General features: G+C 45.4%; 1 protein-coding gene across 1 annotated transcript; it reads right to left on the bottom strand.

Annotated features, from left to right (window-relative positions):
- Positions 1-569: 569 nt before the first annotated feature.
- On the bottom strand, positions 570-14,801 carry SRP72 (signal recognition particle 72). Its single transcript, XM_085222636.1, has 19 exons — positions 14,642-14,801; positions 13,613-13,733; positions 10,496-10,619; positions 9,956-10,099; positions 9,610-9,721; positions 8,438-8,469; positions 7,691-7,815; positions 7,541-7,598; positions 7,217-7,348; positions 6,683-6,811; positions 6,126-6,198; positions 4,830-4,894; positions 4,291-4,390; positions 3,806-3,905; positions 3,133-3,210; positions 2,328-2,465; positions 2,058-2,095; positions 1,603-1,762; positions 570-811 (listed from the first exon to the last, which is right to left on the bottom strand). The coding sequence occupies exons 1-19, from the start codon at positions 14,751-14,753 to the stop codon at positions 637-639; spliced, it is 2,016 nt and encodes a 671-aa protein (XP_085078762.1). The 5' UTR covers positions 14,754-14,801; the 3' UTR covers positions 570-636.
- Positions 14,802-15,611: the final 810 nt, after the last annotated feature.

The raw sequence follows: 15,611 nt of genomic DNA, 5'->3' as shown, positions 1-15,611 counted from the left end.
ACCTAACCACCTATCTTCTAACTTACGGTGGGTGAAAGCACTGGGGAACTTTCAAAGGAGCTTGCTGCTCTCAAAAACAATCCTTCACAAATCCACTATGCTGGCCCAGTGAGTCATTTCTGCAAGCAACGAAAACAGCAGTTGGGAGCAGAAGCTAGGAAGCAGGCACCTGCTGGCACTGCACATATGGAACAGATCTTGTTTCAGAAACAAGCTACAAGCTCTTGTGTTTATTTACAGTTAAGAAGACAGTTCCACAGAGGTACAAGGGATAATCAAGTAACACAGTTGTCCTTTTTACCCAGCCTGGCTCCCTTGCGACAGCACCTCAGCTGCTCCTGCATAACATCCTGTTTGGGAGCAGGAGATGCAGAAGCCCCCCAAATACACTCAGTGAAGCTCCTTAGTCTGGTTTATACTGCGTGCTAACACAGTTTTGGAGGAAGACAAGCCACAGTAGGTACAAGTGTGAGGAAGACAACCTGATGAGTAATGTGGTGCCCTATACCAGCTCTCTTCCCCCTGGAGCACCAACAAAGATTTGGATAGGAAGAGTCTTTCACCACCACTTTCTTTTGACCTTTATTATGCAACCAACATCGCCTACTGATGTGTGCACATTATACATTCTGCTTTCTACCATCCTCCTTTCCCCCCTTTCTTCTTCTTCTGTTGTTGTTTCTTCTTGGTGGCTGGGGCACCAGCAGGTTTTTGGTGCCTGGGAGGGATGACATTACTTGCAGCCGATACAGCTGCAGCACTGCCGGGCCGAGGGGAGGTAGGTGGGCTGCTGGCAGTCCTACTGGCATCCCTACAGAGAAGACGAAAAAAAGACACCACATGAGTTCACAAGATGTGGCACCGTAAGCAGCAGCTTAGAAGAAAGCTAACAGCAAAAAAATAGTAGTTGCCCTATAAAATAGCAATAGAAAGCCCTATGGATGTGAGGGCATTCACGCAAGGAGACGTTGCTCATCTCAGATGAACTTCAATGTAGATAGCAGGAGAGCCAACATATGATGGGAACTTGTCTCAAAGGGCAAGCAACCAACTTCTAACAGATGCTCATTCAACAGTAGAAGTCCATAACAATGAAAGCAAGGCTTTCAGCTTTAGAACAGACAGGTAACAGCTCGAGCAATGCAAGAGAACCCTTTCAGTCCCCTCAGTTATGGGAGTTTAAGACCAAAATCCTCCTTCCCCCATTGAGCATATAGGCATCTCTATACCAGCTCTCCTGGTAAACACCGCTCAAACCAACAGTACCAAAAAGGCATTTAATGCCTTAGTTTTGAGAGACAGCTGTATAAATGAGAAACTGTCATACAGAACTTGCAGTTCCCTGTGTTGCTATTATTTTAAAAGCACTTCCTTCTCCATTTTATTTGCACTTTAATACCTTCAAGCACGCCTATTAAATCATTTTGGTTTTCAGTTAACTACAGAGATCTTCTGGAAGAGCAGCTGGTAGAAGGTTCGAGTTACAAAGTACTGTTTCAACTGTGCTACCCAGAGCTGGTGAGGTGACAGAAACCAGAAAAAACACCCCCCCTAGCCACCCAGGAGTCATTTCCCACACCAGGCCCAGCAATGGGTACTTACAGTTCAGAGGAAGCAGCTGTGGTTGAACCCTGAGTTCCCTTGCCAACCTGGTCCTTCTTCTTGCCCTTCTTCCGTCCACGATAGTACGAACGTTCTCGCATTGGAAGCCACCGCTCAGGATCAGGAGTTACCTTGGGGTCATAGTTCTTGGGCAGCTTTCCTACAGAACAGTTAGTGCCAGGCAATGAGATTGGAGTCAGCTCACTAGACAAGCATCAACAGAAAGCACACAGAGCCCAGCAATACATAACACATTTCATTGTGGATCTCCTAACAAGGTGCTCTTCTCACTTCTGTGGAGAAATGTCCCCTACGAAAGGTGCAATCATGAACCATTAAGTGAGACCCAGACTCAGCAAAAGGGCTCCAGCTGCCAGGGAGCTCAAGGCTGGCTATCAGAAGAAACAATCTGGCCAGCTCTCTGCATCTGTCAAAAGCTGGGAAACACAACTTACCTTTCTTCTTTTTCTTCTTCTTCTTCACCTCCCCTTGTCTGAAAAGCAAGGCAGGAAACAGTCACTGTGACACAGCAGAAAAGTCCAATAAATGCTATCTCTAGAAGACGCCAAACCATTCCCATCTTTCTAAAAGCTTAGTCTGCTGCTACCTGAAGCTCCTTGCAGTTACACACCAGCCTATTACACAGTAATAGTCTCATCACAACAGGTATGCTTTTCTGCCTTTCCAAAAAATGACTATGCCAGAGCCAAAGCAGCAGATTGTACCCTTGCTCTTTCTGTTGATTGTCTCCAGTGAGTTTCCCAGCTTTCTTCCGAACATAGGTTGCTCCATGGGAGTTCTCTAGTGCATCAACATCTACTTTCAGCGACATGGTATCCGAGGAAGGCAAATGTTTGCTAAGACTACAAAAGAAGAGTTCAGGAATGCAAACCAGGAAGACTAACGCGCAACTGGCAAGGGGTAACCAAGTAAGATAAACACCCATCTTTGTTCAGATACTAACGGGCAACTTCAGCTTGAATGAATTCAGCCTGGTGGTAATATAGATACCAGACAGACCTAAGGAGCTAGTCCCAACTCCCTCAACAACTTCCTGCACAAATTGGGATGAGCTGCTGATTCACTGCCCTCTAACTCTTTCTTTTTTTTTCCATTTTTTTGAGGTGGTGGACAAAACTAGCAACTGGTTTTTTCCAGGTGACAAAAGCTGTACAGGAAGCCTGATACTTTGGATCAGTGAGAATTTAGCCATATTTTGTTGGACACAGCCCTGCATCACTACCACATGTCTAAAACAGCAATAGGAAAAATGGAGAAATTCCTGTTCTTGGTTTCCCTTAGTCTTAAAATACCAAATCTCAGAGAAGAAGAGGCCAAAGATAAAGGGGTCCTAGAATTTCATAGTAATCGAACCAGCTAGGAAATAAAGCAGCTCCAGAAAACGTGACCTGGATGTGCAAACTGGAGATGTTCCTTGTCTGAATTGGAGAATGGGTCTGAATTTCCTACACAAGTAAAATCCAAGGAAACAATGCCCAAATGCCACAGATACCACTGTCAAAAGGATACACTTTCGCTTTTTCGGGGTCCACAAGGGAGTAGGCAGAGATGAGTTGTGCCAAAGTGTGCACATCCTTTGGATTTTGCCTTTGGAGAACAAAAAGCAGAAGAACCAAGTCACACATTCATTCCAGAGCTTGGCATCACCATATACTGCATGTTACTGCACCACAGCTGTTGTCTGTGGGGACAGGCATGTCAGTCTGCGCTCTCTGCCAGAGCACATCTCCAAACATCACTGATGCAGACAGGGAAAGATGCAGATATCATCACAGTATCATTAAGCAAGCAGTGAAGAACAAAATTCTTTCAAGTTACAGATGCAAAGGCTGTTTAATAGACACCCCACTCTCCTCAAATCCCACCAGGTAAATAATAAAAATGAAAACTTAGATATCCATGGCTTATGCAGACTAGAAAACAACGTGTCCCAGTCATTAAAGTAACCTTCACTGCACACAAGAGGCCTCCAGGATAAATCAATCAGGTTTTCAAGTGAATGTCACCTATGGATCAAATGACTTATCCCCTTCAAAAATATGGCTTTCAATGGTACCCCATGTATAAAAGAACTCTAAAGAAGGGCTGATGGCAAACCAACATTGTCAGACGCCACCTGATACCAGAAAGCTTGCAGAGGTCTACGGGCAAAGAATTCCTTTTCAGCAACCTCCCAACTCACTTCCAGAGCTCCTCCAAGTCGCTGATTGCTTCTTTCTTCCTGCCATGCTTTAATTTGAAGTTGGCAGCTTCCCTTATCAGTGACAAATGGACAGGAGACTCTGGCTGAAAGGTAGAGCAGCTGTAATTAGTTTTAGGATTAGGAAAAGTTGAACGTGGACTAGCTGTCCTGGTTTTGGCTGGGAGAGTTTATTTTCTTTCAAGTAGCTGGTATAGTGCTATGTGTAGGATGAGAATACTCTTGATAATACACTGATGCTTTAGTTGTTGCTGAGCAAAAAGTCCATGACTATTCAGCTTCTCACACTGCCCTGCCAGAGAGGAGCTGGGGGGTACATGGAGCTTGAAGGGGACAGAACCAGGACAGCTGACCTAAACTGGCCTAAGGGACACCCCATACCATATGGTGTTGTGTGGAACCATAAAACTGGTCAGAGCTGAACAAATGCTAGCTAGAAATGATTGCATTACCTCCTCTGTATTGACTTGCCTGGAATTGCTGATACCACTGGATAGCCTGTGTGAAGACCTCAATTGCACTGTCAATGTCTTCTTCATGACTGTACATCGTCACTAATGCAGACACCTGCAAATGTTCAAGAGCAGCTTAAAGCAGATCCCCACACAAGTGGTCTGTAACCAGAGAGCCAGCAGTTAATTTACGAAATTTCCTAAAATGATCAATGTGAGCTTTCTGCTCTATTCCTAGAAAGGAGTTATTGTCACAGGCAGGATACCCAGGCGTGACTTTCCTACCCAGGTTCTTCAAAGAAACATCCCCACCAATCTTTCTCCTGCAGTACAAGCTTAGGACTGCACTCACAGAGAGAACCTTCTTGTCTTAGCACTTTCTTTGCTTGCCATCAGACACGGTTTCACTAGAAACCCTTTTTCTCGTCCCCATCTCTACCCAAAGAGCCATGAAAAAAGAAATCAGCACCAAGGTGATGAGATACAAACACCACCTATTTTTCTATACCCTAAACACAACTAGAGTTGACGCAGGGCCAAGGAGTTTTGCTTACCATACCAGGCTTGTGCTGCAGTTCTTCTATGCTCCTCAGAATCATACAGGCCTTGGTAACGCTGCCTTTTTAGAAAGAAAAGAACATGCTCTTAGTGCCATGGTCACAGTTCACCCTGCCTGCTGGACAGGGCAAGGGACTAGTCTGTGAACTTCCACTATTTCCAAAGGTAAACAACAGGGACATAACAATCCCTTTCTCAAAAACATTTCCCTCATTTCCAGAAATGAAGGACAAAAGCCCCCACACAAGGGATCCCATTCTTGCTCTTGGCACAGTCTGAAAGGGTTCAGGAGCAGCTTTTTGCAAGCAGGTTCTTTTCATCCAGAAGCAACTCTGTGCTGTCTGACCGTGTACAGGAATGGTAACATCAGGAAGCCCCACACTGCTTGCAGGATGCCTCCTGACCCAAAACACATTAAATCCTGTCAGTCCTGGCTTGACATGAGCCAGCAATGTGTGCTTGCAGCCCAGAAGACCAACAGTATCCTGAGCTGCATCAAAAGAGGAATTGCCAGCAGAGCGAAGGAGGTGATTATGCCCCTCTATTCTGCCCTTGTGCGGCCCCACTCGCAGTGCTGCATTCAGGCCTGGGGCCCTCAGCGCAAGAAAGACATGGAGCTGTTGGTAGGGATTCAGAGGAGGACCACACAGATGATCAGAGGGCTGGAAAACCTCTTCTAAGAAAGGCTGAGGAAGCTGGGCTTGTTCAGCCTGGAGAAGACTCAGGAGAGACCTCACTGCAGCTTTCCAGTACTTAAAGGGAACTTCTAAACAGGAGAGAGACCAACTTGTTACATGGTCTGATAGTGATAGGACAAAGAGAAAAGGCTTTAAACTAAAAAGAGGGTCGATCTAGACTAGAAATTTTTCACTCAGAGAGTGGTGAGGGGCTGAAACAGGTAGTCTAGAGAAGTTGTAGATGCTCCATCCCTGGAGGTGTTCAAGGTCAGGTTGGAGGCCCTGGGCAGCCTGATTAGTGGATGGTAACACTGCACATGGCAGGGGGTTGGAAGTAGATGATCTTAAAGGTCCCTTCCAACCCAAGCCATTCTACGATTCACAAAAATTGTGGGCAGCTCTAATCAGGGATCTGTGTAGCCTCAACATTCGGGCACTAAGCTATAAGCTCTATCCCCCCATAGCTCCATCTTTAGAATACCTGACTGAAAGTATCTCTGTTCTGCACTCTATCACAACAGTGACTGCAGCAGAGATTGCCCTAAAGATTGTTTTCCCTCAACTCTCACACCATTGTAATGTGCTGACACTTTCCCAAGGGAGGAGATTGAATACCTTGAGCAATTTTTAGCTGGGCCATCGTCAGCTTGATCTCAGCTGCATTGGCAGGGTGCTGCTCTGCAAAGTCCTGAGGATCAAAGGATAGAACAACTCAACATGCTTTTCTGGGCAACCAGATCTTATGCTCAGTCACAAAAAGCTGGCAAGAGCCAAGGGAATCTTTCCAGCATAGGCAGACTTCAGCATGCAGCAGAAGAGAGCCTGAAACTGCCAGTGTCCCACTGTCCTCTTTGATTACAATCCTAGACCACTCATTACTTACCCAAGAGGGCTGTTGTAGACTGCTTGCAAGCAGAGCCACAGAACCCACTGCTTACCCTTGAAGAAATCTACAAATATCAGAGGTGCAAGGGAATACTTTCCCTTTTAAAGAAGCATGGTTTGTTTAGATGTAAATGCTTTCCAGCAGCATTAAACTAAACTATTACAAGCACAGTCAGATATCCCTGGAAATTTAAACAAGACAAAACAAAGGGAAATAGCACAGAAAAAAACACATAGAGCTAAGTTTGAAGGGCGCAAGACAAAAGGAGTACTTTGTCTTAACCTACCTGCAGAAGCCCTATGGCCTTTGTATGCTGCTTTTCACGACACAGTTGGGCTGCCTGGATTAGCACAGGAAGAAGATGCTCGGGGCTCTGTGACTGCAGGCTTGCTGACAGTTTGCGGCACTGCTCTGCCTGAGGGGTGGGAGTAGAAAATATATTTTGTTCAATCTCTGTAAGCACTAATGCTGACCTGATCTCCAGTTATACCTAATAAGATGAAATGCTAGCAATGAATTCCCTGAAATGGATAAAGAGCCAAGAACAAAACCTCCTAGTAGCAGTTCAGATGGATCTCAGAACCCGACACATTCAGTCTCTCTCCTCCTAGTCATCTCTGCATTGCCTTGCTGCAGCAACACTCAAGTCACTACTCAACAAGCTGCACTGTTCTTTAAGGGATATTTTTTTCCCCACTTCTGTGCCTAAGCCAAGTATTCATACTTCTGCCAGATAGACTGCATATCCATTTTTGCCTAGTCAAATTACCGTGGAGGGTGCTAAACCTGTAACCAACCACTGCAGATCAGTTTCTCCTACCTGGTTAGTGTACATTGCCAGCAAAGCTTTGTTGAATTCAATTGCCTGAAGCTGTTTCTTGGAGAGTTTATGCTCAACACCTTCTGCATTGGTCAGCTTCACCTTTTTCTTTGAGTCAAAAACATTTTGGTCCTGGGGAAAAATCACACATGATTAGATGATTTCACTACATTCCTTGAACAAGAAAAAGGCTTTGAATCTGTGATTTAACTACTGTTTAGGAAAGAGCCGTTCCTGATTATCCCCCTTCTCCATAGAAGCAGACAAACAGGCTGAGTAGCTACAAGAAAGGACCACACTGAGAGCAGCAAGGTAATTCTATACCTTGTTAATTGTAATGATGTTATTTGCGATGACGGCAAGCAGCCCTACATCTGTTGGCCTGTAAATAAAAAAAGGAGAAAGCACATTATTATTGAACAGTGGTCTCTCTACAGGTGGAAGAACAAGCACTTATTTTAGAAAAGCTCCTACTTCAACTTGATTATTTGATTGTAGAGTTGTAGAGCATCCTCTGTGCGACCCTGCAGTTGCATGATATATGCCATCTGACCATGAATAATGGCCAGTTCAGCCTCAATGTCTTCTTCAGTCACATCCTGAGAGAAAATCAAAGCAAAAGTAAAATTAAAAAAAAACACAACAACCTGCAATCTCAGCACTTCTCCCATGGCTTCCGCATTCTGCATTGAAGGCAAATGTTTATGAGCTCTCTTGAGCCATGTAAGCAGCAAAGAACCCCAGCCGCTACAGGTAAAGCCGCAGTACAAATGCAAGTGTATCTGGGTTAAACTAGAAAAAAAGAAAGCTTCACCTGCTATTGTAAGAGTTCAAAGGTACTTTTAGTTTGTGCACTGAACCTGCCCCTCTGCTTGAAGCAACAACAGTGAGTACGAGTCACCTAAGCTTCCCATCACCCACTCAGCATGTTCATACACAGCATAAATGGGACACAGGGAGATTTCAAACTGTATCCATACTGCCTGTACCAATACGGGCAACAACACAAGGAACACAGCAGCAAACAACTTGCTGTGTTGCACTTCTGCAACAGCTACAATTGCTGCCCCAGCCTCGCAAGTTGGTACCAGCAGCAGTGGCAAGTCTTGCTGAGTAACACTGTACATCGGCTTTGGCTGTCATCTGGCTGTTTACAGCATGACCTCAGCCTCATTCATGTTGGTGCAAAGCAAACTTTCCATAACAACATCAACAACTTACAGAGTCTTCTGAGAGTGACTGGCGACACAGCTCTAGAAGAAAAACGAAGAGAAGAATGAAATTTAGAAGGCTTAAGGAAAGAAAGAAGGTCTAGAAGCATAAACTGTTTCCGTGTATCCCTTGCAGATGCTGAATCCAAAATTTCTGTAGCATTATGAAAAGCAATTGAGTCTACAGGTTTGGTGATGATGACAGCGACCATGAAGGAGAAGATAAGATTACTCCGAAGGAATGTCAAAAACAGGAGATACCATCTCTCCCAACGCTGCCTACTGAGAGCAGACTCACACACTCATTCTCTTTCCTAAACAAATTTATTTGAACCTAGCTGCTGATCTATTCCACTAAGGCTCACACAGCTCTTAGTATTAACTACTACCAAAGTCAATTAAGGTGCTTTAAGCCCACCCTTTACAGGGAAGCAATTCTACCAGTTTTCAGTACAGACCACTTAACTTTCACTTAATTTTCTCAAGTACCTCATCAGAATGTTACTTGTTTTGCTCTCCAAAGGAATATTATAAGAGCATACATATAGATTCACTAATGCCAAGAATTGCATTTGCACAATACAACAGTTGAATGGGAGAGTTGCTGTTCTATCAGCAAAATCAGGGCAGAACTGACCTATTTATCTGTAAGAGCAAATAGATCAGAAAAACTCATTTTCTGTCACACCTTTCCTTTTTAAAAAAGGAAAATAAACAACAAAAAAATCCCACACACAATCTTTCTTTCACCCTACTGAAAAAAACGCTCTTCACAAAAAAAGGAAACCTCATTTGTATTACACTGGTATCATGGCTAATTCAGACCATGCATGTCACATATAAATATACACATAAATATGTATATATGCACTCACAAAACTAAGAGTTAAGAATGAGGTGTTTCATCTATGAGAAGAGATCTACTTCCCACTTCAGAAAAACTGTTTAAAAGAATTCAACCTCCATCAGGGGTCTGAAAGAGAGCCAGAAGATGCCACATGTAATGTGGCTCTGGAAAAAAGCATCAGAGGAATGCTTCTACATAGACACCACATCTGCTAAGAACCATCTGGACACCTATCAAAAATTCTGATGTCAATCAAGAATTAAAACTTCCTTCTCTCTGTTTTTAAGTATGCCTAGGAAGAGCACAAGGCTTTTAACACCCCATCATGATTTTACCTTCTGCTTTCTGTAATTTCTTCATTGCTTCATTCAGCTTTCCTTGTCCAATCAATGCACACGCATTGTTATAACACAGCTCGTAGGTAGCTTCTCGAAGGCCCAAGTTTTCCTAGCATGAAAAGCAAATGCAAACACCAACTGACCTATACTGGCTACAGACACAAGCTATAGCTTTCAGATACACTCAAACTATTCCTTGCAAAATAAATATGCTACAAAAAACTGTTTTAGAGGCAATTTTACAAGGGCGTGCAACAGGCAAATTTTAAGTCACAGTGCAAAGTATTTTCCTTTGCACTGCAAACAAAATAAGAGGCAATCAACAAGTGAGCAACTCACTTACTGGCATTACTCTCTCCCATGTGCTCTGTGCTGCCACAACAGCAGAGAGGTTGGTTTTTCGTTCTTCCTCATATTCATCCTGGGAGTTGCGGATGAGATCCCGGTATGCAGCCAGACACTCATCATAACGCTCCAACCTGTACAACTGACGACAGCAAGGGATTAGCCATCAGAACAGCATTTCCCTGCCTTCTTTTTCCCTCCTCACAGACTGGCTGCAGCAGAGCATCATATGTTTCAGGTTGAACATTACTGATGTTTGCATCTACCTGTAAGGGCAAATTCTATAGATGAGATTTGCTAAGACTCAAGCAATGAGAACAGATACCTACACAGAGACTCCAGAATTCTTACTCCTAAAATAGCTTCATTAGAAGCAGCAATTTAAATGGTGTTATTCTCTGACAGTTTTCTTCCAGATTAATGAGAAAGTTAAATTAATAGTCTCTCAGGCAACCAAGAGAAGACTTGTCCCAAATGAGTAGGGGGACAAGGCATCCAGCATACAAAACTGCCACCAAGAAGAAAAGTTTGTTATTACCACTTGTCCATAAAGCTCCTTCAGTTTGTCTGTTTGCTGACTGGCACTCTGAATGGTCTTGAGAGCATTTTCAATGCGATTCAACCTGTATTCACAGTAGGCCTTCTCAAAGGCAATAACATCACTGCAAAGACAAGACAAAGGTTAATAGCAGGCTGGAGTGTTCATGCAACAGCTTTTGCCCACCTGAACACACTTATTTAAGCAGCCCTTATCAATCACAGACTAGTAGATTCCCAAAAAGCCAAACACCAGAGGTGAGCACATGATCACAAGTTACTGAATTATTTATCTGTTGAGTACTGTAAAAATCTTAAACAACCTCAAAACAGCAAAAGAACCACCACCTTCCCTGTAGGACACAGAGACAAGTGGTACTGGCAAGCAAGAAACTTGTATACAAGTCTATGGGGCCAGATGACATGCATCCCAGGGTTCTGAAGGAGCTGGCTGAGATGGTTGCTGAGCCACTCTCCATCATATTTGAGAAGTCATGGCTGTCAGGTGAGGTTCCCAGTGACTGGAAAAAGGGTCACGTCACTCTCATTTTTAAGAAAGGGAGCAAGGAGGGCCTGGGGAACTACAGGCCAGTGAGTGTCACCTCTGTGCCTGGGAAGATTGTGGAACAGATCCTCCTGAATGACATGCTAGATCACATGAGGAATAGCATGTGATCCGAGACAGCCAGCACAGCTTCACCAGGGGAAGGTCAAGCTTAACCAATTTGGTGGCCTTCTATAATGGGGTGACAGCATTGGTGGACAAAAGGAAGGCGACCGATGTCATTTACCATGTGCACAAGGCCTTTAATGTGGTCCTGCACCACATCCTTATCTCAAAATTGGAGAGATGTGGATTTGATGGGTGGACCACGCAGCGGAATAGGAATTGATTGAAAGGCCACAGAGGGTAGCGATCAATGGTTCTGTGTATAGGTGGAGGCTGGTAATGAGCAGTGTCCCCAGTGATCTGTCTTGGGACTGGTGCTCTTTAACATCTTTACCAATGACATCAATGCCAGAATTGAGTGCACCCTAAGCAAGTTTGCTGATGACACCAAGCTGAGTGGTGCAGTTGACACGGTGGGTGGAAGGGATGCCATTCAGAGGGACCTCAACAGACTTGAAAGGTGAGCCTGGGTGAATCTAATGACGTTCAACTCAGCAAAGTGCAAGGTTTTGCACCTGGGCCAGAGGAATCTCAGGCATACTACAGACTGGGAGGAGTAGTCCTTGAGAGTAGCCCTGCAGAGAAGAACCTGGGGAACACAAGCCATCAGAGTGCTCTTGCAGCTCAGAAAGCAAATGGTATCCTGGACTTCATCAAAAGAGGGGTGGACAGCAGAGACAGGGTAATTGTCCCTCTCTACTCTGCTCTTGTGAGTCCCTATCTGGAGTCTGTGTCCAGGTCTGGGGCCTCCAATATAAGAAAGACAGAGAGCTATTGGAGAGGGTCCAGAGGAGGGCCTCAAAGATGATCAGAGAGCTGGAGCACCTCCCCTACGAAGACAGGCTGAGGGAGCTGGGCTTGTTCAGCTTGGAGAAGAGAAGGCTGCAGGGTGACCTCATTGCGGCCTTCCAGTACCTAAAATGAGCCTACAAACAGGAGGGAAGTCAACTCTTTACAAGAGTAGATAATAGCAGGACAAGGGGAAATGGTTTTAAGTTGAGGGAGGGAAGATTTAGGTTGGATGTCAGGAGGAAGCTCTTTAATATAAGAGTGGTAAGGTGCTGGAACAGGCTGCCCAGAGAGGTTGTGGATTCCCCGTCCCTGGAGGTGTTCAAGGCCAGGTTGGATGGGGTCTTGGTCATCCTGGTCTAGTATTAGATACGGAGGTTGGTGACCCTGCATGCGGCAGGGGGGTTAGTGCTTCATAATCCTTGAGGTCCCTTCCAACCCAAGCCATAAGCCTGTTAAATTTAGGGAAATTACTTCTCCTCTCCATCATATATTGAAAAACAACCTACAAACTTAGATTCCTTTCATCCCAAGAAAGAAGTGATTTGTGAATGAGATGACAATATTTATTCAGATGTGAATATAAATATGGAAGCACTTCGCTACTTCAGTACTACAATGCATTTTTCTGGGAAGCTCCTTAACAAAAACAGTATCTGAAACGGAAAACTGCTGCTTCCACACAATTCCTATCTCTGTCATTGCACTGTCTTCTTTATTAGGAAGAGAATTAAATTTGCTTAATGACATGAAAGGGGATACAGAAACTTGACTTGTACTAAAACACAAGTTGTCTTCAAGGTGTTGATTTTGAGAACACATACAAAGGGCTTGCACTATCCTGATAGTTAAAGTAATACTATCATATGGCAAAGAAAATTACCCCAAAAAGCAGTATGATGATGTAGCAGAAATGCTAAGTCATGGCCTGAACAAGTGATTCAGCATCTGGTGAGAAGGCAGGGTCAACCAAGTGGAGCTCAGGTGCATGCAATCCACCTGAGTGACTGGAAGAGGTAGAAGCCAGGATCCACCCCTTCACAGATCTCATTTAAGGGTTGGCAGTGGAGGCAAGGGTATCTCTCTCTGGAGATCCCTACCTACCTGAGGCCTTCCAAAGGTATGTGGTGCTTTTCTTCCATTTCTATGTCTGTAGTTGCTGTGTTTGGGCTTGTTCTCATTTGCTGTAGCCAAAGGCTTTGCCACCTTGATTACTGTGGTACATTCCATTACGTCATTACAGATGAGAATGCCATACAAAGCTAACAGCTTGCTGCTACTAGCAAAGGCTTATCCTTCTCTTTGCTCTCACAAAAACCATCCCCTTCCCCTCCATAACCACATCAACAAGCAAAATCAACTAATGGAGATAGGTACTACCTAGAACTAGATAGAGGACAATCTCTGCTACTATTTAAAAAAAAAAAAAAAAAAAAAAAAAGCCCGTAGACCACTTCAGATTAATGCAGGCTATCTCTCATGCTCAGATTAAATCAGCATTTTACTGAGAACCCCAACTGCAATGGCTCTGAGCACCTCCTGCTCTTGATTTTTTTATTTATTTTTTTTATTACTGATTAGTTCCCTCCACCTGAAGCTGCAGGACTTATCAGGGGCTCACAATTTCTTATTTTGTAGTTACATTAAGACACAACTCACCTGGACAACACTTTAGTGTGGGTGTTGATTACACTGAGGGCTTCCTTGAAGCTCCCGTTCTGGATAAGACATACTACTTTACACTGAAGTGCAGTCACATCATCTTTGCTGATCTGCAGAACTGGAGAGGAAAACAGTTTTAACAGAAGGATCTAACTGGCAGACAGGCTAAAGTTTTTAAAGTGCCATACACTGTTTAAGCTGGAAAAAAAAAAAAACATTTAACACTTGCATCATTTTAAAAGGGTTCTGGTGTGGCTTGCTCATGAGAAAACCCTGCCAGTGTGAAAGAGCTCAACACAAGCACTGAACTTAACTGACTGCTATGGTAACCTGCCTGGAACAGAGCTGCACCGAAGGAGCTGTACACACCTGAGCAAACCTTTCATTGGCATGTCACTTCCAGACAGAGAACAGTGCCAAAACCTGTCTCAGTGCCACGTAAGGCACAGTCAGGAAGAAAGACTCTGGAGCACAAGTCCTACGGGAGCAGCTGAAGGAGCTGGGGTTGTTCAGTCTGGAGGAGGCCCAGGGGAGACCTTATGGCTCTCTGCAACTGCCTGACAGGAGGCTGTGGTGAGGTGTGGGTCGGCCTCTGTCCCCAGGTAACAGCGACAGGATGAGAGGGAATGGTCTCAAGTTGTGGCAGGGGAGGTTCCGGTTGGCTATTAGGACACGTTGCTATTAGGGCACGCATCTTCACCGAACGGGTGCGATGCGTTGGCTCAGGTGGAGGTATGTGTAGATGTGGTGCTGAGGGACGTGGGGCAGCGGTGGACTCGGCAGTGCTGGGTGATGACATTAGAAACCTTTTTCATGTCCATGCAGGGCGCTTCAATTCCGGGGAGATGGGGGGGAGGGGGAGCACGATGAAAACCCAGCAAGGCCGACAAGACACGCCGCTCCTGGCAGAGGAGGGCGGCTCTGTTCCCTTCAGGCTCCCCGGGGCAGCCCCGCTTCCCGAGCCCCCCGCCCCAACGCAGCACGAGCACACGACACGGCGCCGGGCTGGCGGGCTCGCTCACTCACTCTTGTTGACGGACTTGAGCGCGCGGGCGAAGTCACCGTTCTGGCCGCAGCGGTTCACCTCGCTCCACAGCGCCGCTGCCGCCCCGGGGCCGCCCGCAGCCGCCGCCGCCATCTCGGAGCCGGGAGGGGAGCAGCCCCGGAAGCGGAAAGGCCGCACCGCCACGTCCCGAGCGTGGGCAAGGGCTGCCCGCGCTCCTCCCTCCGTTTCTCAGAGTGTTTCACTTCCCCTAGCGGTGGCTGTCAGCCAGCAGGAGCAGGGTGTACGTTAGTAAATGAATAAATGGGTCTGTGTCACAGCACAGGAGGGCTACGAAGATACTCAGGGCTGGAGCACCTCTCCTCTGAAGGCGGGCTGAGGGAGCTGGGCTCGAGAAGCCCTCATTGCAGCCTTCCAGATCTTCAGGAGGAGCTCATGAACAGGGGTTTGATAGTCTGCACATGTAAAGTGGCCTTATCTCAAGGAAAGGCAGCGCTGGCACCTGAAGACAGATGAAACAAACTCACTTGAGGACTGAGTCACCTGCTGCTGTTTCTTCAGCGGGAGTGACAACCGTGTTAAGGAAAGAAATTGCACCATTAGTACTTGAAACAAAACACTCTATTGTGAGAGTATTTCTGGATTAAACGTATAGAACTTGGACTGCCATTTAAAATTGTTGTTCAAAGCTGTATAGGATGGCAATGCTGTCTCAGTGCCTGCGACAAGGGGAGATCACACCTCCCAACTGTTGGCTCGTAAAGCGGAGCTGGGCTGCATGAAGTTGGTGTGCAAGTGAAAGAATGTCATGCTGCAACATTTAAAAAAAAAAAAAAAAAAAAAAAAAACCATAGCCAACAAGGACACAGATAATTCTACAGCCTGGAAATTTGGAGTAGTTGTTACCTTTGAGAGGCAGGCTAGCAGCACAGGAACTGGTGGGATCAATCACGCAGTTCCTTACCACAAACCAGGAGGCAGTAAACTCAGATT

Source organism: Meleagris gallopavo, chromosome 4 (genome assembly GCF_905368555.1).
Source record: "Meleagris gallopavo chromosome 4, MGAL_WU_HG_1.1, whole genome shotgun sequence".
Classification (NCBI taxonomy): domain Eukaryota; kingdom Metazoa; phylum Chordata; class Aves; order Galliformes; family Phasianidae; genus Meleagris; species Meleagris gallopavo.
This window is presented reverse-complemented; position numbering and strand designations above follow the sequence as displayed.

Coding starts and splice junctions, on each gene's coding strand:
- SRP72 (XM_085222636.1), bottom strand. CDS start 14,753: ATGGCGGCGGCGGCTGCGGGCGGCCCCGGGGCGGCAGCGGCGCTGTGG. Junction 13,734..14,641: donor GCTCAAGTCCGTCAACAAGA/GTGAGTGAGCGA, acceptor TTTCCTCTCCAG/TTCTGCAGATCAGCAAAGAT. Junction 2,096..2,327: donor AATCAACAGAAAGAGCAAGG/GTACAATCTGCT, acceptor CTTGCTTTTCAG/ACAAGGGGAGGTGAAGAAGA.